This window comes from Bos javanicus, chromosome 11, assembly GCF_032452875.1.
Source record: "Bos javanicus breed banteng chromosome 11, ARS-OSU_banteng_1.0, whole genome shotgun sequence".
Taxonomy (NCBI): Eukaryota; Metazoa; Chordata; class Mammalia; order Artiodactyla; family Bovidae; genus Bos; species Bos javanicus.
In genome coordinates, this window is record NC_083878.1 from 37,919,243 (window position 1) to 37,943,683 (window position 24,441).

General features: G+C 35.0%; 1 protein-coding gene across 6 annotated transcripts in view; it reads right to left on the reverse strand.

The window, feature by feature from the left end:
• CCDC88A (coiled-coil domain containing 88A) overlaps window positions 1-24,441 on the reverse strand; it is a 118,526-nt gene that overhangs the window by 33,691 nt on the left and 60,394 nt on the right. For all 6 annotated transcript variants that reach the window (XM_061432395.1, XM_061432394.1, XM_061432393.1 and 3 more), the window contains exons 11-18: window positions 22,845-22,991; window positions 22,113-22,257; window positions 17,357-17,541; window positions 11,343-11,480; window positions 8,811-9,881; window positions 7,389-7,516; window positions 5,590-5,728; window positions 2,117-2,278 (exon numbers count right to left, since the gene is read on the reverse strand). In XM_061432395.1, the coding sequence (XP_061288379.1) occupies window positions 2,117-2,278; window positions 5,590-5,728; window positions 7,389-7,516; window positions 8,811-9,881; window positions 11,343-11,480; window positions 17,357-17,541; window positions 22,113-22,257; window positions 22,845-22,991 (2,115 nt within the window). The remainder of the gene's footprint in view (window positions 1-2,116; window positions 2,279-5,589; window positions 5,729-7,388; window positions 7,517-8,810; window positions 9,882-11,342; window positions 11,481-17,356; window positions 17,542-22,112; window positions 22,258-22,844; window positions 22,992-24,441) is intronic.

The following is a 24,441-nucleotide window of genomic DNA, read 5'->3' on the forward strand; positions in this document are numbered from 1 at the left end:
TTTGTCCACTAAGGTCCATCTCATCAAGGCTATGGTTTTTCCAGTAGTCATGTATGGATGTGAGAGTTGGACTATAAAGAAAGCTGAGCACCGAAGAATTGATGCTTTTGAACTGTGTTGTTGGAGAAGACTCTTGAGAGTCCCTTGGACTGCAAGGTGATCCAACCTGTCCATCCTAAAGGAGATCAGTCCTGAATGTTCATTGGAAGGACTGATGTTAAAGCTGAAACTCCAATACTTCGGCCACCTGATGCGAAGAGCTGATTCATTTGAAAAGACCCTGATGCTGGGAAAGACTGAAGGCAGGAGGAGAAGGAGATGACAGAGGATGAGATGGTTGGATGGCATCACCGACTCCATGGAGACGAGTTTGAGTAAACTCTGGGAGCTGGTGTTGGACAGGGAGGCCTAGTGTGCTGTGGTCCATGGGGTTGTGAAGAGTCGGACATGACTGAGCAACTGAATTGAACTGAACTGAACCACAACTCTTTTACTTGTTAGCACATTAAGTTCTTTAGGCTCACTCATCTTTGAAAATGGTTGCTGAATTATTTTCTACAGTAAATATTTAATAAATTCACTCGGTACATATTTATTAAAAATCTGCTATCTACCAAGCATTGTTTTACACAGAGAAGGCACAGTGATGTAAAAGAAAGACAAGCTACCTGCATTCAGGGAGCTTTTTTATAGTCAAATAGTAAATCACTGAATACAAAAAATTAACTGGTAAAAAGTTCCATGAAGAAACTAAGCAAGGCAGTGGTGTGAGAGTAAATGGTTTTAGGTTGGGGACAACTGCTTCAGTGGAGAAGGGGTCAGGGAAAACCCCCTACAGATGACATGTTATGTGAGACCTGAATGTTGACAGAAGCCTGTCACGTGTTCCAGCTAGGGCAAGCAAACAGAAAGGCCGTGAAAGAGGAATAAACAGAAAATGCCAATATGACTAGAATTAATTTGCTTATTAAGTACCAGTCACTGTTCTGTTTTCCACATATTAACAGATACCAATATTATCCTCAGATTAATAAACAAGGTAAGTAGAAGACTAATATGGTATAAGGCTAGAGATACAGGCAGGGCAATGTCAAATAGGATCTTATGGATATAGTAAAAAGTATGGAAGTGAAAGTTAAAGTGTTAGTTTAACTAACTTTGTGTCCGACTTCGCGATCCCATGGACTGTATGTAGCCCGCCAGGCTCCTCTGTCCATGGAGTTGGTAGTCATTCCCTTCCCCAGGGGATCTTCCCGACCCAGGGATTGAACCTGGGTCTCCTGCACTGCAGGCCTATTCTTTACTTCTGAGTCACCAGGGATTTCATTATTAATAAAATGGGAAACCACTGAAGATTTTAAGCAGGAAAATGACATGACCTGGATTATGTTTTAAAAATAACTCTAGGGTTTCCTTGGTGGTCCAGTGGTTAAGAATCCACCTTGCTGCAATGCAGGGGACACTGGTTTGCTCCCGGGTTTGGGAAGTTCCCACATGCCACAGGCTACTAAGCCCACGTGCAGCAACTACTAAACCCATGTGCAGCAACTACTGAAGCCTGCAAGCCCTAGAGCCCATGCTCCACAAGAGACACCACCGCAGTGAGAAGCCCACACGCCGCATCTAGAGCAGCTCCCACTCTGCAACTAGAGAAAGCCCGTGAGCAGCAACAAAGACCCAGTGCAGCCAAAAATAAATAAATAAAAAACCTCACAAATTATTTTAAAAAACTCTAGGTTACTACATTGAGAATGGGTCAGTTTGGGCGAGAAGTGAAAGGGGTAGGCCGGTTAGGGTGATACTCTTTTTTAAAAGTCCAGATGAGGGATAAGGGTAACTTAGACTAGAGTGTTAGCACCAAAGACAGAGAGAAATAGATGAGTTTGCATTCTATTTACATGACAGAGTTGACAAAGCTTGCTGATGTGCTTACATGACGATGATGAAGAAAAGAATATTAAACTGTTCTTGTCTTAATACTATACTTAATACTATGAAACAAACTGATCAAGAAAGTATAAAATGAACAAAACTACAAAACCAGATTAGATAAACTCTGTTATATATTCAGTGATCCTTGACTTCTAAAAAACTTTATTCCTTCTAAAATACTTACATTTCTTTCAACTTCAATTAATCTGTCTTTAACTTTCAGAAGCTCTCTAGTTGTTTCTTGACTTTCTCGCTCCCACTTGTCTTCACCAGCAGCTGGAGGAGAGCTCTGAACCATTCTTTCCTCATCCTGTCTCTGTTTGAGAGCCTCATAATTCTTTTTCACCTAAAATTTTATTTTAAAATATCTTTTAAAATTGAAGTATAGTTGATTTATAACATTGTTTTCATTTATTTAAAAAGGGAGAAAACATACCACCAAGGTTATATTTATCATAATTAAACTCCACAACGGTCTGGTGAATGTGAGAGACAGTTTATTTAAAAATATAATAATATATACAATTACCATTATTATCATTATCACAATTTATGCATTGTAAAGTGCAAATGTTTTCCTCTAGAAATATTAATATACCCTGCTTAAGTGTCATGTTGCTATTATTTTGTAATTTCAGATCCTGTTGCTTATGATGAAAATATCACTGAAGAATAGATGAATATAGTCTTGTTGCTAAGTACTAACAATTGTTTTTAGAGCTGTTTATAATTGGTTTAGAGATTTCAGAGATCCCCATGTCAAGAACAAAAACTTGACACATATATTAATTTCCCTTAAAAAGAATAACTGAAGCTGAGGAAGTATCTATCTATGTATGGTCTTTTTAAAAGGATTATGTTGCCCAGAATGACCTGTTAATAAATAAATGACTTCTTTATACAGATATTGACCCACATAAAATTACTATTATTCATTTTATAAAGAGTGAATAATCCAAGGATATATCTTATTCAGGGTTCTCTGGTATGATTATAACCAAATCCTACTTTAACAGAGCAAACTCAAAACTAACAAATTGGTCATCATCCAAAATTAATGATTAACTAAATTGCTCTCTTCAATTTAAATTATTGTTATACTGAATTACTAGTTTTTCCTAGGAAATGATTATCATAAATTTCTAACTTAAACCCAAACTTTCTATTAAGACAAGTATATAGATGTTTAAAATAATTCAATGTCTAATGCAACCTCAAGAAAGCTTTATGGCTCAAACTTTGCTACTACTACTGAGTTAGACAATAATTTGAGATTACAGAAAATAAGATGCCCAGATAGAGTGTCACTTAAATCTTGGCAAATGATTGAACATATGTTCTGAGATCCTGATTTTCCACTTTAAAAAAAAATACTTCTGACACCCTAAAATATAGATGGATAACATAATTTCCAGTCTATTTTACATTAATTTCTCACAGGCTCTTTTTTCAAGGCTTGTAAGAGTTACAGACATATGTCATTATAAAGAAGGGGATGTGAGAATAAAATTCAGAACTTCTCATTTTCAGTCCACTGTTCTGTTAAGTTTCAAAAATGGTCCTTTACCTTATATATCATTAATCAGAATCTTTAATTTATGTTCATATTGAAAATGACATTTTCCATCAGGGTTTTTCAGAGGCAGTGTACAGGTGGGTGTTGCCTTCTTATCTAATTTATTAATTTAAATAAATTAAATGCCTTTTAATTGGGATGTACAGACCATTTACATTTAATGTGATGACTGACATGGTTTGGTTTAAAACTGCTATCTTGCTATTTATTTTCCATTTGTCCAACCTGTAGTTTGTTCTCTCTTTTTTCTTTTTCTGCTTTTAGTTGGATTTTTCGATTCTATGTAATCTCCTTTGCTGGCATTTTAGTTATACTTCTTTGTCATACTATTTTAATGTTTACTTTATACTTATTACTCATATTTAGCTTTCATAGTCTATGTTAACTATGAAACAACTAGAACAGTATAATTAATCAATCATATATTAAAAACTAGAACAGTGCAATTTCAGTTGAATGCATGTTTATGGCAGAAAACTAGTCCAATAATAATAATTTGGAAATCTTCCACTTCCAAATGGCTGAAAGTGGAAGACAGTCTTTTAGACTTGAAACACATCATATACCAATCCATACTCAAACCCATTTATTTTCTGGCTTAGTAGCTTCATGAAATTGACTTTATTTGCAATATAGTGATACTGCATAATGGGCAAAAATTCAGAAAAAGAAAGATGATTAATGAAATGTGGTAACAAGTTTTACTTTATATTTTTTTTAGACAACACTTATGCTGACTAAACAAAGTTCTAAAATTCCTTCTGTAAAAAAAATGTTCTGTGTTAATGTCTGAGACAAACACCAGCAATGATGTGCAAATGAGGAACCAATCCTTTTCCTCTCCTGTATGAGAAATTAACCTTTGAGTAACTTTCTCTGGAAACCTGATAAAACTACAATGTTCCATGCTACCAGTCAAGAAAAATGACTTCTGATGGGTAAATTGTATTTGTACAAGAACTATAAATACCTAATAAGAAGCTACATCTTTGGACTTCTCTGAGTGTAGGAACTCTTAAATCTTAAGACTGTGAAGATCTTAAATCCATGCATTTGGAGATGCTGCAAGGGATGATGACTGGTATTAAGCATGACGTCCCAAAGCCAGAGCAGCTTTCACACTTACCCAATGTGAATCTTGTCTTCTTGCGTCTGAACTATCATCTAGTGAGAAGATGACTCTCAGACAAATATGTGAAGAGGGACACCAGATTGTGCCCTACTATTAGCTTATACTTCCTATAGTGCTCTGAACTGAATGGTTCTAAATGTGGCCTATAATAAGCTTGTCAGCCTGAATGTTTGGTTGACTGTAAAACCACTCCAGGTATGACTACAGAGCTAATAAAAGGGAGTAAAAGGCAGAACATGATTCTACCAATCTGCCAAATACTAACCCTATAGAATGGGCAAGTCCCTTCAATTTCAATTCATTCACATAGGGAAAACAGACAGTAGCCCCTACCTCACATATTTCACTGAATAATTCCAAATAACACAATTAAAAAATTTAGAAAAGACCTCAAATTTTTTAGATCAAGGGCTCTCTTATACCACACATACTGCTTGCCTCTACTTGCTATCCTCACACCCATACTTTTTTTTTAATCAAACTTTTACCTGGAATCTCAATAGGAAAAGAGTGACAGTGAAGTGTCAAAATCATATTGAGAGCTTTTCCCAATGAAGTAAGTCTGCCTCTTCCCCATTCCACTCTCACAATTCCAATATGTGTCGTCATACATATTGAGGGACATTCATACATAATATAAGATTGAATAAATTATAGCATATAGACAAAATAGTTTGTTATAAACTACATAATACAGAAAATTTTAGAAATTTAAGAAAAAGAAATGGACAAAACAGTAATAAAATTTTATGTTTCATTTTCTACTTTATACTTTTCTGTCCAAATATCTGACAGGGAATTCCCTGGTGGTCCAGTGGTTAGGACTCGGTGCTTTCACTGCTGGGTCCCAGGTTTAATCCCTGGTCAGTGAACTAAGATCCCACAAGCTGAGCAGTGCAAAAAAGAGAAAAAGTTGACAATCAAAATTCTTTCCAAGAAAATCACTTACTGTTTTTAGTTCTTGGCGCAACTGCTGGTTGTAATTTGTGGACTCTTCTAGTCGAGCTTCTAAAGCAGCAATTTTTTCTTCTTTTATTTCAAGAGACTTCTTTAGAGTGGATTCTAATTTTGATTCCAGAAGTTTGTATCTATTATCCAAGTATAAAAAGAGTTCATTACTGGAGGTCAGAAAATTATTTTTAAAGATAATTTATGATTAGATACTGATACATAAATAAGCCTTATAAAATAATCTTTTAAAAAAAAAGAAGCAAATTAAATTATTTTGTTCTTCCTGCCTACTCTCCCTTTTTAACTATTCCTGGTAATGAGAAAAAAACAAAAAAGCCCTGAGTATACAGCTCCAGATTACAGTCTAGGTTGTCAAAAGCAAAAATTAATGCTACAAAAAGGCATCTGGAGGATCTTAGTCTCAAAATATTTCTTTTAGTTTCATAAGAATAGAATCTACAGGAAGAGTAAGTGGATGGATTAAGCACATTATTAAGCATTTGTCTATGATATTAATATATAATATATTTACACAAGTACATATGAATAGTTAAGACTTAAAGCACTCTGAAGACTACCTTTAGGGCATGGAGAACTTGCAGAATATTAAAAATAAAGAGGGGGGACAACATAGTAAAGAGTCAAGATACTGGTAATAGAACAGAAAGGGGCAGATAGGTTTGAGTGTTAATATTTTAGTTATCTTTCTGATGGGTTCATGAATATTTATATTAAGATTTTTTTCTTTATAAAAAGGATGTCCATGAACATACTCCGAGAGGGAACCACAAACTAGGAATTACAGATTAATCTATTTCTTACACCTGAGAACCTCAATGACTAAACCAAATAAAAACCTGAAGTACATATATGAGAAATTCTATCATATTCTGCCTCTTATTGTAATTAATTTGTGCGCATATATTTTCTGCTCAATTAGATTTTAAGTTCATTGACAACAGAGAAAAAAAATCTCACTTTGATATTGGCTTGAGTCAACAAACAATTTTAAAGCATGTAATGTGTATGACTCTGGATGTATTAAATTTGTGATGCCTGAGTTCTGACTGTCCAGGTAGAGATGTTCAGTAAGCAGGGAATAATATGCATGTAAGCTGAGATGATGGATAGAATGCTCATGGAATGGATAAGAGGCCTAAGAACCTAACTCTAGGAAACTATATTGAGAGAGAAGGCACAGGACAACAAACTGTTACAAAGGGAAAGACAAAAGTGATCAAAGGGCACTGTTTTCAACTCTACCACTAAATTCACTTTGCTACATTTATACATTCAAGTCCACAATTAGACTATATATTCCACAATGGTAAGAATAAATTCTTGCCAATAAATACAATCTGCATTAATTTTTTCCCACATACATTTATTTATTATAAAATATAAATACTTACTAGAACAGTAATGATGGATAGGCAACAAAATACAAATTATATAATTACAAAAATTCTAATGAAATAAAATCTAGTGTATAACAATATTCTTAACAATACACACTTCTATTCCAGCTGGAATCATGTGGCCAACTGGACGCTAAACAGTAGACTACTTGAAAATCTAATTAACTGATAGACTGTATTTACCATGGGAGAACAGAAATTCTCTTCAAGCCTGTACTGAATATTTTCAAATTAAAGTGTATATAAGTTAATTTTTTATTGTTTGTTAAGCCCTAGTTTTCTACATTATTTTTCTGCCTTAATTGCTCCACAGTCTCAAAATTAATGCTTGAGCAAAATAAATGACTTCCACAGTTCTTCAGATAGACTTAATACTCACCGGTCATCAGTACTTTGCTCATCATGTAAGAGTCGCTCTTTATTTAACCCTATCTTCTCAAGCTCATGAGTTAATTTTTCAAGATCATTGTTCATTTGTTGAGTCTTCAATTTTTCACTCACCAAATCCTTATTTTAAAAGTAATGCAAAACTCACGTAAGTGTTGTGAACATAAACATCCAAGAAATTCAGCCAAGATTTCATCCAGGAATACACAAAATTTAAACCAGGAAAGACAGAAAGGCTGTTGCTGAACTTTTTATCAATAAAAAATAGTCAAGCAAAAAAATTATAACCCAGTAATGTTTTCCTTCTTCTATTTTGCTAATACTTTTTAACTTTTTAATGTTAAAAACTAAAAGGAGAAACTCGTACTTGTGATTACACATCTTAGGTTTGAAAAGTGTGGGGGAAACAACACATATGCATTAACTTTTCATACTAAACTAGAACTTTAGTGCATATTTCTTTCATGAATATACGTTGGATACAACACCCTTCTCCCATCCCAAGCACACCTCTCCCAGTGGAAAAGGCCTAAGACATTGATCTGAATAACTAGGGGGAATTCTTAGAGATGCAGGGACCAGGAACCTATTGTTCATGTGTGTAGGATTGTAGAACAGAAAGGAAAAAGAAAAAGGATAATAATGATCCCTTTTCAATGTCTCTTTAGCAGAAAGGCAGATTTCCCAGTGCAAGCATCTGCCAGAATGCTAAGTTTTTTTAAATTGAACTTAAAAGGTTATCATATATAGTAGAGCATAGGGATAGCAAATAAACACTATTTGCTCTCTTCTGAGCTACACCAACCATTTATTGCCAATCTACTCCTATAAATTTTAGAATTCTTCATGATACACAGATCCAACCAACTACCAATTGTTCAGTGCTGACCTGATTTGCATTCTCTTGCTTATATTCTCCCAGTCAAAATCCAAGGGACTTTGAAATCTGAAAGATCTAGATTTGAATCCAGAAATCCAAATCTACCATTTTGTTCTTAAATAAGTTACTTAATGTCTCTGAACCTCAGTTTTCTAATCTAATGGAGATAACAGAAATAAAGGATTGGTTGTAAAAATTATCCAGTATTTGGCACATAGCTAATATTCAATAACCAGCAATTATCACATTCAGTAAGTTTTGATCATATATTTTAATATTACTTTGAAACAAACATGTAAAATTATAAGAAATAAGTCAGATATTACATGGATAACTTATTACTATAATTTCTTAAAAAATACAATTTGCATTCACTTCTTAGTTTAACAGAAGTGGGAAACTTAGAAGCTTTTTAATTCTAAATTTCTACTTTGAACCATAAATAGATTATACAAATTACCATAATAAAGCTTAAAGAAGTTCTAAATTTAAAAAATTTAAAAATTTGTGTGAAATTTAATTAACTATACTTACCTCTCGTAATGTAACCAAAGTTTTTATATCAATAGTTGCTCTTTTCACAAGCTCTTTATTTTCTTTCTCTAATTCTTTCAGACGAATGCAGGATTCTTTATAAATACCAATCTCTTTGAAAAGGGTTTTGTTTTCTTTTTCCAAATTTCCAATTTTCACATTATTTTCTTCTAATGTGGTATCTTTTATTTCTGCTTGTTGCCGGAGTCTCTTATTTTCCTTCTCCAGTTGTTTTTTATCCTTTTCCAGTTGAGAAGTCTCTTGCTCTAAAGATTTATTTTCTTTTTCCAGCTGTTCTAGTCTTTTGCTAGATATTTTTAACTCTTCTAGGTTTTTCTGCAATGTTTGATTTTCCATCTCTAAGTCCTGTAGCTCACTTTCCAATTGTTGGATTTTTTTATTGCTGTTTTCAAGAGCTTTCTGTAGCCTTTGATTTTCTGTATCTAAACCCTGATAACTAACTTCTAAGCGTTCTGTTTTCTTGAAAGATGCTTTCATGAGCTCTAAACCTTTCTTAAGTTGTTCTTTTTCACTTTCCAGTTCTTTATTCTCTAGTTGTAGCTGAGCCATCTTCATGCTTGCACACTTCAAAGATTCCACACTCCTTCGAAGTTCTAAGTTTTCCTCATCAAGCTGGGAATTCTCTTTTTCCAGGGATTCTAACTGAAAAGTGAGGTTTTTAAAGCTATCCAGTGTTTTTTTAAACTTCCTATTTTCTCTTTCTAGCTCTGAATTTTCTTGTTCTAAGGCCTCAATTTTTTCACAAGTAATTTTTAAATTGGTTATCTTTTTCTGTAACAGTTCATTTTCTTTTTCAAGATGATGCAACTCATTTTCAAGTTCTTCTGCTCTTTCTCCTTTTTCTTTATAATGTTCCAATTCTTTTCTGATTTGCCTTTTTTCAAATTCAGTCTTGCTTAGCTTGCTACTTGTTTCTTTGATAGATTCATGGAGAATTTTGTTTTCTTTTTCAATGTCTTTCACCCTTGCTTCAGCACTTATCTGGGAGCGCTGCCTTAAGGAGGACACAGTTTGATTCAGATGTTCATTTTCCTGTTCTAATATTTTAATCTAATTTAGTAAAAAAAAAAAAAAAAAGAAAATTTAAAACTTAATGGAACATGAACTAAATATGTTAAAATTACATAGTTTTCCTCCTCCAAAAACTAGCAGGGAAATCAGATCATAAAAAGGTGCTAAAATTGTCTATTTTAATTTCAATTCTGACAAATATTTACTGAGAGATGACCACGTACATGTACTGCCAGGTCTTTAAATTTCATATCTTTAGGGAGTCCGAAATGTATAGAAATGGTTAACAGAGATGAATATTAACCAAAATGATCTTCAGATTATATAGTGGTGATATGTTTCAAATTCAAATATGAGTCTAGATGAAATGTATACACATATCTCCTTGAAGATACATGTTTTTACATTCATTCAAAAAATTTCACAATGCATATATACAGGAAGACCTCAGTAAATACAGTATTTGCTCTATTCTATGTGTAGATGTGTGTGTATATATATGTGTGTGTGTGTATTTGTGTGTATTCATTTCCTAAAAGAATTCTAATTTGGAAACATCAAAATAACAATATCCCTGGTACATTTAAAAACTAAAACATCCAATTTATAGTATGGTCTATTATAATGGTAAAGGTTCTTAAAATTCAGTGTGTTAAACAATCAATTCCGAGAAACTTGTAAAAATAGAGATTCATGCTTAGCTCTAGAATTTTTGTTCCATAGCTCTATGGAAATGCGTATTTTTACAGGTGACCTAAGGACTAACCCTGGGGTTCAGATGGTAGAGAGTCTCCCCTGCAATGCAGGAGACATGGTTCAATCCCTGGGTCGGGAAGATCCCCTGGAGAAGTAGATGGCAGCCCACTCCAGTATTCTTGCCTGGAAAATCCCATGGACAGAGGAACCTGGCAGGCTACAGTCTACAGGGTCACAAAGAGTTGGACATGACTGAGCAACTAACACTTTCACTTTGAGGGCTATAGCTCGATAATATTTAGAAGTAAATAATTTTACTTCTAAAAATTAGAAATTTTAAAACAGCCAGTTATTTAATCTATTTGATTCTCAGTTTCTTCAAGCATAACATGTGAATGACCAATAAAACTTGAGAGCAAGTATGAAAATATACAGAACAGTTGCTGCCACCACTTCAGTGGGATCAGAGTAGAGCTGCACTTCATCCCAATTTCATTTGGGGCCTTTAATATCTGCAGTCTCATTCCACTGACACTTGAAAACCAATTCATGCACAGGTACCATGAAATTTTATATCAGATAATTATTAAGCACACTGACAATTTAAAAAATTCTAAGTTTTCTCTTCAACTTTTCAACAATGCATGGGATAGAAAATGAGGTAAAACTATAGTCACTTTAAAATCTAAAAATTTCTAAAATATTTCATTTAATGTTATTATGAAGATTTTACTTGCACAAACCTTAAAATAACTTTTGTTAATAAGTTTTAAGATATGTTGCTTAATAAAAAAATTTATGAACCTGTCTCTCTGAATTTTCTCGAAGTGTTTCAATCGTTTTTTCAAGCTGAGCTTTTTCCTTCATTAGATCCTTGCTTAAATTCTGACAATTCTGAAGACTTTGCTTTTCTTGAATAATCTCATTTTCAAGGATTTCAACCTGGTGAAAATGAAACCACAAAAAAATATATCATTAGTATTTCAAAATAGTGGAAGCATGTAAAAACAAAAGCTAATCACTGAATAAAGGGTAGAAAACAATTTTAATACTCAAATAGTGAAATTTAAGAATTTCATAGAAAAATTCAAGTAGTATTTCAAGATAATTTTAGCAGCTATCTAAAATATACAGACATGATTATCTTTCTTGTCCTCTGCATCTCTGAAGGCAAATTTCCACTTCTAAACACAAACACAAATACAACTGCATACATACACACATGCCACATGAAGAATACACAAAACATACTGAAAAAACTCCCTTGGATTTGTAAAACGCAAATTTAATTAGTCAAGGAATTTAGTGCACAAGAAGGAAAAGATGAGAAAATGAGACGAGAAGGAACTTGGGTTAAAAAGAGAAAAAAAGGAGACTACTAGAGAAAAAAAGATTTGAGCAAAACTCTAGCAAAGTATGAGGTTAACAAGTATGAAAAAGCAAATTCAACTTCAAAATATGCCATACTAGTGATTTCCCCATTATTATATAACATATTCAAACCAGGTAACCAAAAAAAAAAAAAAAGAAAGAAAGATTAAGGCATATAAAACATTCCACTTCACGTTTAAATATTACCTAAATCCTTGTAACAACAGTAAGAAACTCTAAGAAGTAATATCAATATCTCAAAAGCATAAAGTCACAAATCTTATTCAATAATTCACATTAAGTTTACACAATCAGGAACCTGTAAGCTATTAATAACTAATCTGGTTCTCACATTACATACTGAAATATATGGACAGTATTTATTTAATTAAACTCATTTCCTGTATTAATGGAATTCAAATGAAACATTCAGTTTACAAAAGATATACAAAGAATTAATCAAAAACTGCTGGAATCACTAATTTACTAATTAGACTTTAAAGTTAATTTCAAAATCAAAATTCCAGATTTATAGTGGTGGCAAAAATAAAACCACTCCAAGTTCTAAATGGCCACTTCTATTTTAACACTATATTCATTGTGAAATGCTTATTTGGTTAATGAATTAAAGATGATGCAAAGAATGTTTTAAAAGACAAAAAATATTTCAAGGAAATCAAAATGTCTATCTGCATTATCTAAGGCAGTGGTTCTCATGGCATGGTTCCACAATAGCAGGATGAGTCTCACCTAGGAACTTCTTGGAAATGAGAATTCTTATCCACCATAGCCCTACCACATTAGAAACTCTGGGCATGAGGCTGAGCAATCCATATCTTAACAAGTGCTGAAGGTTACTGTGATGAATACCTTCCTATTCAAAGCTATTGGTCTAAAAACTAGGCAGATTTTCATAACCAAATCTAGAAACCGAGAATCCAAAGGAAAAACTAGACATGGCTGACACATGTAGAAGAATATTTATTACAGCATATTTTTCAGCGACCAAGAACTGGAAACAAAAGTGAAAGCACATTTTGAAGGGTATACATGATGGAGGGTATTCAAGATAAAAATATCATGTACGTCTTTATAATACGACTCCAGTACTTTGGCCACCTCATGCGAAGAGCTGACTCATTGGAAAAGACTCTGATGCTGGGAGGGATTGGGGGCAGGAGGAGAAGGGGACGACAGAGGATGAGATGGCTGGATGGCATCACTAACTTGATGGACGTGAGTCTGAGTGAACTCCGGGAGATGGTGATGGACAGGGAGGCCTGGTGTGCTGCAATTCATGGGGTTGCAAAGAATCAGACACGACTGAGCGACTGAACTGAACTGATACTGTGTGTATGTGTTTGTGTAGGTAGAAAGATATGCACAAATAAATTACTTGGTCTAACTGTCCCACAACAGGAAAATAAGAGTATCTCAGAGATACTACAAGTTTGGATCCAGACCACTGCAATAAAGTAAGTATCGCAATTAAATGAGTCAAATGAATATTCTAAAATCTATGTTTATCCCACACTGTAGTCTATTAAGTGTGCCATACCATTATGTCTAAAAAAACAATGTACATACCTTCATTAAAAATTCACTGCTAAAAAAAAGTTAACCATCACCTTAGCCTTCAGCAAGTTTTAATCTTGTTGGGAGAGTGTCTTGCCTAGATGCTGCTGGCTGCTGACTGATCAGGGTAGTGGTTGCTGAAGGCTGGGATGGCTATGTAATTTCTTAAAATAAAACAATAAAGTCTGCTCTGTCAGCTGACTCTTTCTTTCATGAACAATTTCTCTGTAGCATGCAAGGCTACAAAAACTTTTTTTTTCAAAATTGGAGTCACTTCTCTTAAACACAGCCACTGTTTTATCAGCTTTATGTAATATTCTAAGTCCTCTGTTGATATTTCAACCATCTCCACAACATCTTTAACAGTAGACTCTGTCTCAAGAAACTTTCTTTACTCATGCACAAGAAGTAACTCCTAATCCATTTATAGCTGTATCATGAGATTGCAACAAATCAATCATATCTTCAGGCTCCATTTCTAGTTCTGGTTCTCTTGCTAATTCCTCCACATCTGCAATTACTTCCTCCACTGAAGCCTCTAAGTCATCCATGAGGGGTAGAATCAACTTCTTCCAAACCCCTGTTAACGTTATTTTTAACTCTTCCCATGAATCACGAATGTTCTTAATGGCATCTAGACTGCTAAGTTCTTTTCAGAAGGTTTTCAACTGACTTTGCCCAGATCCATCAGAGGAATCACTTTTGATGGCAGCTACAACCTTACAAAATAAAGAGTAAGACTTCAAAGTCAACTTACTCTTTAATCTATGGGCCACAGAATGGATATTGTGTTAGTAAGCACGGAACAACATGAATCTCAATCCTAAGTCTCTAACAGAGCTCTTCGGGATCAGGTACACTGTCAATGAGCAGTCATATTTTGAAAGAAATTTTTGTTTGAGCAGTAGACCTCACAAGTGGGCTTAGAATAGTCAATAAGCCATACTGTAAACAGATATGTTGTCATCCAGGCTTTGTTGTTCCATCAAGAGAGTACAGGGAAATTAAGTACAGAGAACAGATTAAGCAGAATTCTTAAGGGCCCTAGGATTTTTGAAATTGTAAATGACCACTGACTTCAAGTCACCAGCTTCATTAGCCTCTAACAAGAGAGTCAGCCTGTCCTTTAAAGAAGAAAAAATTATTTACTTGGCTATGCCAGGTCTTAGTTGTGGCATGCGGGATCTTTAGCTGTGGCATGCGGGATCTAGTTCCCTGACCAGGAATCAAGCCTAGGCCCCCTGCATTGGGAGTGTGGAGTCTTAGCCACTGGGACCACCAGGGAAGAAACCTGTCCTTTGAAGCTTTGAACCTAGGCATTAATTAAACTCTTCCAGCTATGAAGTCCTAGATGGAATCTTGTTCCAATAGAAGGTCGTTTGTCTACACTAAAAATCTAGTTTAGTGTAGTCACCGTAATTGTATCTTCTGGAAAACTAAATACAGCTTCTACATTAGTACATGTTTTACTTTTATGTTACGGAAACCTCTCTCCTTCAACCTCACAAACCAACCTCTAAAAGATTAAAAGTTTTCTTCTGAAGCTTCTCACCTCTCTCAGCCTTCACAGAATTGAAGAGAGGGCCTAGCTCTGGATTAGGCTTTGGCTTAAAGGAATGCTATGGCTGGCATGTCTTCTATCCAGACCACTAAGACCTTCTCCATATCAGCAATAATGCTCTCTCATTTTCCTATCATTCAAAGTTCACTGAAAGTACTTTTAACTCAAGAACCTCTCTGCATGCACATCTTGGCTGACTGGTGTAGGCAGCCTACCTTTCAGCCTATCTCAGCTTTCAATACTCCTTCCTCACTGTTCTTAATCATTTCTAGCTTGTGATCCGATTGTGAGAGTGAGAGATGTGCAACTACTCCTTTCACTTGAACACATACAGGTCACTCTAGGGTTATTAGTTGCTAATTTCAATACTGTTGTGTCTCAGGGAATAGGGAGGTACAAGGAGAGGGAGAGAGATGGGGAAATCACCAGTCAGTGGAGAAGCTGGAACACCACATCACTTGATTAAGTTCACTGTCTTATATGGGTGCAGTCTATGCCACCCAAACACAATTAAAATACTAACATCAAAGATCACTGATAGAGATCACCATGCTATGCTATGCTATGCTAAGTCACTTCAGTCGTGTCTGACTCTGTGTGACCCCATAGACGGCAGCCACCAGGGTCCCCTGTCCCTGGGATTCTCCAGGCAAGAACACTGGAGTGGGTTGCCATTTCCTTCTCCAATGCATGAAAGTGAAAAGTGAAAGCGAAGTCGCTCAGTCATGTCTGACTCTTAGCGACCCCATGGACTGCAGCCTACCAGGTTCCTCCATCCATGGGATTTCTGACAGAGATCACCATAACAAATACAATAACAATGAAAGAGTTTGAAATATTGTGAGAATCACCAAAATGTGACACAGAGACATGAAGTAATAGCAAACGCTATTAGAAAAATAGTGCTGAGAGACTTGTTTGAAGCAGGGTTGCCTCAAACTTTCAAGTTGTAAAAAACAACAACAGCAATTACCTGTGAGTGCGATAAAAGTATTACGCAATAAAATAAGGTATGCTTGTTATTTCTTTTCAAAGTCTACTTAAATTCAGGTTTCATAATCCCTAAACTGTGGCCTCTAAATACCACTGTTGACTAAAAGAAAGAAGGGCTTTTTAGAGAAATGGCTGTGTCCAGGTCTGAAGCAGGAATGTTTCAAAAGAACCTAGAACATGCTGTCACAGCAGAAAGCAAGGAAGCTCTCCAAGAGTGCTTAGGTCATGTCATAAGGATTCAGGTAGCAGCTTAAAAGAGTTGGGAGGGTAAGAAAAATACAATGTATTAAAATACATCAAATATTTTTAAATTTGTGAGTTTATTATGACACCACAACAAACTCAATAATTATCTCAGGAGGATATGAGAGAACCAATTAATTACTAGGAAACTGGTAAATTAAGGACAAGAATCAAACATTCATCCCACTTAACCCACCCTAAGAGTTGTTCCTCCAAGTAACTAACAGTGGTTTATTTTTAACCCAGTATTTTTTTTAAAAAAAAGTTTTCCTTACAGAAACACTCTAGCTACCAAATAAAGAACGGATGATATAATATCAGGATTTTGTACCCTCTGATTAATTAAGGGATCTAAACCAATGATTTTCTATGACTACAAACATCACTTTCTTCAACAGAAAAACTACTAGGAAACAAGAGTAAATCTATAGACTAAAACAGACTTAAGGGACACATCAACAGATTGAACATACCAATCTTATTTGGATTTATATTTAAAAAATATTTGAATATACTTATATTCAAAAAATATTAAAAAATTTTTTTTAATTTTATTTTAACTTTACAATATTGTATTGGTTTTGCCATATACCAAAATGAATCCACCACAGGTATACATACATGTGTTCCCCATCCTGAACCCTCCTCCCTCCCCATACCATCCCTCTGGGTCGTCCCAGTGCACCAGCCCCAAGCATCTGCTGATCAAAAGCTATAATTTTTTAAGTGTGATATCATCACTGTTCTTTTTTAAAATTCCTTTTTAGAAATTTATACAGAGATATTTATTGGTAAAACACTACCATGTCTAGGACTCACTTCAAAATTATCTGGTGGTTGCACGGAGAGTATCAAGGGTAGAAGTAAGATTAGTTGTGAGATAATAACTGTTGAAGTTGAATGAGTCTAAGAATGCATTCACTTCATATTTATATAAGTTTGAAATCTATATAATCAGTTAAAATAATATTGAGGGTACAATAAAAGTTGGAAAACAAATGTTCTATCTAAACACTATTTATTTATACTTTTACATATATCTTTTTTACATTATATTGAAAATTAATTTTTATACCTTCTTACTTAGTCTTTGATTTTCTTTTTCAATTTTCAGGATTTTGGAGGTGGTGCCTTCAGCAGAATCCATAGTACTCCGAAGCTCTTCTACAGTTTTTGTCAAACTCTGATTTTCCATCTCCAATTTCAACAATCTACTTGATGTCAATTCATTCACCTCATGGCCCAAGGATTTTTGTGGTGCTGTAATATTGAAAAATATGACACTGGTAAAACTATGCTTACTCTTCACTATTTAAAATATTTAGTGTAAATACACTAAATCATCTGATCCTTAACTTTATAAAAAATTAATAAAGTTATACAAGATAGACACAATGAAAAAAGAGAGATAAATACAGGTAAATCTTTAAATTCTAAAGCATTCAGAAGTGGGGGCTTTCCTGGTGGCTAAGTGGTAAAGAACCCGCCTGCAATGCAGGAGACGCAGGAGATGAGGGTTCAATCCCTGGGTCGGGAAGATGCCCTGGAGAAGGAAATGGCAACCCACTCCAGTATTCTTGCCTGGAGAATCCCATGAACAGAGGAGCCTGGTTACAGTCCATAGGGTCGCAAAGAGTCAGACACAACTGAAGCGACTTAGCATACACACACATATACGCATCCACAAGCATTCTAGTGGGAAAAAAAGTACAAAATTTAGACTGAAGTGACTAGACTTTTAGTCCTAATTCCATGAGAAAGCAACTTTAACCTCAATGAATCTTAGGTTACTTGGACCAAATATAGTTACTATCCTGTGTATCTAACAGAGTCACTGTGTGACTCAAATAAGTATAAAGCATATTCTATGCCACACCTTCAAAGATTAAAAAAGAAAAACAGTTTGAAGGGGAAAAAAACTCCCAATCTGATTCTGAGAAAGGTGAGACAGTACTATACACAGGTCACTTCAAAAAAGTCTTTCTCTAAATGAAGGATCTAGCTAATTAAGTATAAAGAGCAACATGCAGTCCATTTTACCAATGGAAATCATCTTTCTAAGCAGCTTTTGGAATTATTTTTTTTAATATAAGAAAACTCAGTTTCAACTTCTGGAAACGTTTTCCAGTAAGCCAAAAATAATTATTTTCTAATAACTGTATGACAGACTCATTAAATATTTTGAAGATATATTAGGATTCACAAAAGAAATATGACACTTAGAATTTATTTTGAAACCCTAGATTTCAGGAAAGGAAATGAACAGAAATACAGGAGGGCATTTCTAGGTCTGTCTACTTTGTGTATGGTTGACATCCTCCATCATAAAAACCAAACACACACACACACACACAAACCATGTATCCCCACAAGTTATATGTTCTTTTTTAAAAATCAGATAGAGTAAAATATCTCCTAGGATTTAAGAAAGCCTCAATTCTTATTTCAAGTTTTTGTTCTAGTCAGCACACACTCTTAATCTTTTATTAAAAGCTGGTATCATAGATAGTCACTGACTTCATAAATGTTATTAGTTGTCCATGTCTTCTTAAGTAAAACTCATTTCAATTAAACAAGATTAGGCTACAAAACATGATATGCTTTAATAAAACTTTCAATACTACGTGCTTCAAAGAAACTTCAAGCCATCCTACAGAGAATAAAAAGGATGCATACAACACATTTTTAACATGGGAGAATGTCTGTGTTATATTTTGGACGAAAAAAGGAACCCTGACTGTACATAAACACTGATGATGATATATAAAATAAATGTGTGTGTAGAAAAATTCTAGAAGCAAATTTTGTGAAATGTAAAAGAAATTATTAATGACTTTGATTTCCTTCTTTACATTTTTCACATTCAACAAATTTTCTAGAAAGTTCCTTGTATAGTTAAAAAAAAAACTACACTATACTAATATTCTGTTCTATGGCTGCAGCAAAACAACTGATATAATAATAATAAAAGACTCAAATGCTATTTACAAGGTGTTCTAAAGAGCTTCATTAACAAATTCAACCCTCACAACAACCCAACCAGATAGTCCTTACTATTACGGTCCCTACCTAACAGCCGAGAAAACTCCTAACAGTGTAATTTTAACTACTTGAGTAGTTCAGTACAGTTGCTCAGTCGTGTCCAACTCATTGAACCACATGAACCCCATGAACCACACCATGCCAGGCCTCCGTGTCCATCACCAACTCCTGGAGTCCACCAAACCCATGTCCATTGAGTCGGTAATGCCATCCAACCATCTCATCCTCTGTCATCCCCTTCTCCTCCTGCCCTCAATCTTTCCCAGCATCAGGGTCTTTTCAAATGAGTCAGCTCTTCACATCAGGTGGCTGAAGTATTGGAGTTTTGGCTTTAGCATCAGTCCTACCAAAGAACACCCAGGACTGATCTCCGTTAGGATGGACTGGTTGGATCTCCTTGCAGTCCAAGGGACTTTAAAGAGTCTTCTCCAACACCACAGGTCAAAAGCATCAATTCTTTGGCACTCAGCTTTCTTCACAGTCCAACTCTCACATCCATACATGACCACAGGAAAAACCATAGCCTTGATTAGACGGACCTTTGTTGACAAAGTAATGTCTCTGCTTTTTAATATGCTGTCTAGGTTGGTCATAACTTTCTTTCCAAGGAGTAAGCGTCTTTTAATTTCATGGCTGCAATCACCATCTACAGTGATTTTGGAGCCCAGAAAAATAGTCAGCCACTGTTTCCCCATCTATTTGCCATGAAGTGATGGGACCCGATGCCATGATCTTAGTTTTCTGAAGTTGAGCTTTAAGCCAACTTTTCACTCTCCTCTTTCACTTTCATCAAGAGGCTCTTTAGTTCTTCTTCACTTTCTGCCATAAGGGTGGTATCATCTGGATATCTGAGGTTATTGGTTTTCTCCCGGCAATCTTGATTCCAGCTTGTGCTTCCTCCAGCCCAGAGTTTCTCATGATGTACTCTGCACAGAAATTAAATAAGCAGGGTGACAATATACAGCCTTGACGTCCTCCTTTTCCTATTTGGAACCAGTCTGTTGTTCCATGTTCAGTTCTAACTGTTGCTTCCTAACTTGCATACAGGTTTCACAAGAGGCAGGTCAGGTGGTCTGGTATTCCCATCTCCTTCAGAATTTTCCTCAGTTTCTTGTGATCCACACAGTCAAAGGCTTTGGCATAGTCAATAAAGCAGAAATAGATGTTTTTCTGAACTCTCTTGCTTTTTCCATGATCCAGAGGATGTTGGCAATTTGATCTCTGGTTCCTCTGCCTTTTCTAAAACCAGCCTGAACATCTGGAAGTTCACAGTTCACGTACTGCTGAAGCCTGGCTTGGAGAATTTTGAGCATTACTTTACTAGCGTGTGAGATGAGTGCAATTGTGCGGTAGTTTGAGCAATCTTTGGCATTGCCTTTCTTTGGGACTGGAATGAGAACGGACCTTTTCCAGTCCTATGGCCACTGCTGAGTTTTCCAAATTTGTTGGCATATTGAATGCAGTAGAAAACATTTAAATCTGAACTGTTTTCTTTGTAACTCCATTCACATGGAATACAATTAAAAAGTTCCACAAATGTTTTATGTAACACCTCTTGGCAAGTTCACTGGCTGAATATCATCACTTACTATCAAGTCAATTTACATGAGGTCCTAGAACTTGGAATTAGGTTCCCAAGTGTAAAATTAGGAAAAGCCTATTCTAAAGGAGATCAGCCCTGGGTGTTCTTTGGAAGGAATGATGCTAAAGCTGAAACTCCAGTACTTTGGCCACCTCATGCGAAGAGCTGACTCATTGGAAAAGACTCTGATGCTGGGAGGGATTGGGGGCAGGAGGAGAAGGGGACGACAGAGGATGAGATGGCTGGACGGCATCACCGACTCAATGGACATGAGTCTTAGTGAACTCCAGGAGCTGGTGATGGACAGGGAGGCCTGGCGTGCTGCAATTCATGGGGTCGCAAAGAGTCGAACACTACTGAGCGACTGAACTGAACTGAACAGTAATAAATATGACAAGTCATCTGCAGAAGTTACCATTTTTAAGCACCAGGCTATAAGCTCTTAGAGCCTGGTACAATAAAATAGGTATAATAACATAAATATTGGGTAACTGAGGAATTAGGGAACCAGTCTAATTCAAATAAATGTGACTGGGGTATAATTTCAATAAAGTTTTAACACAAAAGGCCACATTCTATGTGTGTGTCCAGCTTTAATAAAGAGAACAAGTTAATGTGGAGGCAGAGACATAGAGCCAAAAGTTAAATATTTATCTGAGGTCTTTTATTACCTCCCAAGTATAAGTGGGCTTGAGCAACTGGTAAGTATAATCCTAAAATGGCGATGACACATATGGATGAAAGTAACTGTAAAGATCCTTCAGTTGCTTTATTCTGGCTACATATTCACCAAAGACTATTCCCATTACATTCTGATGTCCTATTTAGGTTTGTCTACAGTCAAAGAACAGGTTGACCAGTAAATATGACTCTTCTGTTCTATTTAGTAGATGATTATATCTCTCAAAATACATTAATAAACTGATACCCCCACTTCTTGGGATATTAACATGAAATAGTGCCTAAACAATGGATCAAATCTGTTACTGCACTCAAAGTTGAGCTGTAAGACATGCAGAGAAAAGGATCAAACTCAGAATTGTGGAAATTAATATATTCTTTGGTGAAATCCTATCTAGGGAGATATCTGGTCTTTTGAGACATTTCCAGTCAAGGAAAATAAAGAACAGTAAGAAAACATCCAAAAATGTAAGCATAAATGTCATTTATTCATTCATCCATTTAAATAAAACAGTATCAGAAATACCTTCAGAAAGTTCACTAGTTCTAGATATTTGTTCCAGTTCCCAGCCAAGATGTAATGATTCGTCCATACTTTGCTTCTGTGCCATTTCCAAAGTCATATTTTCTTCCATTAGTTCTTCAATCTTTTTTCTATCCATATCACGTTCCTTTTTTATTGGCAGAGTAGGGAGAGAAAAGAAAGCTAAGAAACTGTACAATTTCAAGCTGATATTGTATTACTTTATAACTTTCAATTATCAGAAACTGTATGAGTTAAATTTTGAGTTCCTTAAAATTTTTACAATTTGAAGCTCTTGATAATAATTATAATTATTATTGCTGGTCATTAAACTGATCAGTTGTCTGACCTCCTTTTAAAGTGATTTTTGGGGACACTGAAAACACTTCTTCATAGTCATTATATTGTTCTAGTCACATAACAAATGACTTCCAATCCAATGCTAAATTTTAGCGATAGTTGTATTTCTATAGTCTAAAAAAATGTTTAACAATAGCTTATTAGGGTTTTCTGAAAAGAAGTAGAAAAATTAATAAATAATACCCCTTTGTAATAAAGGCAGAAATTTCTACTACTCCTGAACTTACATAAAATCAGGAGCATCTAATTTATTTAGTTCTCACTTTTCTGTTAAGACCTTAAGGACACTAGCCATCCTTATCACTATAGGGAAATCAGATGAATCTTAGAATTTTTACTTAGAAGCTATGTAATGGATCTACCTTATACACTTACCATTTCCATATCATGCAGTTTAGCTTTCAGTTGTAAATTCTCTTTTTCTAATTCATGCAATTTATCAGAACGAGCTCGAGTTCCTTCCAATTGGTCTTCCAACATGGTTTTTGTTTCCAATAAAACTTGATTGTCTTCTTTTAATTCCTATAAAAATTTCAAGTAGGCATTATTGGTCACAAATATGTTAATATGAGAATTTTTAAAGTTCTGAAACATAAAAATTCTTTTTTAAAAAATAAGACATTAAGCTATTTTTATCAACAGGTCTATGCAAGAGTAAAGGTACTGAGTAACAAATATAGTTGGTTTCATTTTATTTCCCAGAATTTAAATTATTATGTAAACAGGGGAGGGAGATGGAAGTTTCAAAAGGGAGGGGATATATGTGTAGAGTTGACTCATTGGAAAAGACTCTGATGCTGGGAGGGATTGGGGGCAGGAGGAGAAGGGGACGACAGAGGATGAGATGGCTGGATGGCACCACCGACTCGATGGACATGAGTCTGAGTGAACTCCAGGAGTTGGTGATGGACAGGGAGGCCTGGCGTGGTGCGATTCATGGGGTCGCAAAGAGTCGGACACGACTGAGCGACTGAACTGAACTGAACTTATGACTGATTCATGTTGAGGTTTGACAGAAAACAGCAAAATTCTGTAAAGCAATTATCCTTCAATAAAAAATAAATTAATTAAAAAATTGTGTAAACAAATACTCAGCACCTATATTAGGATGTGTAATACTACTATAATTTCACATGAAATTGTCAGGGTATATTTAAATTCCTAAGTCACAAGGATAAGGAACTCATATATGTAGTCTAGATTTTTAAGATGCAAATCTACGTAGAACTGGGGCTTAATTTATTTAATAAAATAGATTTAAGTTTCTCTCTACTTGAAAGTGAAGAGTTTGGGGTTTTGAGTAAAATACCAAGACTACAATCAATATTCAAGTAAATCATAAACCAAGGCTTTATCAAAAAATACTTTGCATAAACCTCTTAAAATTCCTATGTATGTTTTGAAGACATATTCACAAATCTATATTGCTAAGTTATATGCCTGCCGTTTATAAGCTGGTCAAGCAAAAGTATATTAAAACAATGGCACACATGAGGACCCTTGAAGAGTCCTACACATGCACCCATTTAAAAAAGTATTAAAAGAATTAACAAGCAGCTTGTCCTTGCACTCTATTGGGTCTATTTGCTGGTAACATTCAGGCTAAGTTTTAACTTTCTCTTACAATGTTTTCACTTGATATTGCAAACTCCTTCTTTCTTATCCCCATACTGAAACTGATGAAAATCTCCTCTATTTACAAAGAAGAAATCACTGAGAAAGGAAAAAAGAACGCAAGAAGCAAAGATTTTCAAATTCTTGCTATCAAATTCAACTTTATGTTACATAGAATTGCAACCATTAAATAATAAAAATTGCTTTTCTTCGAACTTATTCATATAAAGAGACAAATGACATTGGGGAGGTGAAGGAAGAGAGAGGAGAAGAGGAAGACAGATACTGATTTTGCTTTCATTGATCCTAATTTAGTAGTCTGAGTTGAGCAGCAATCAGAAGCATTCACTTTTAGGCA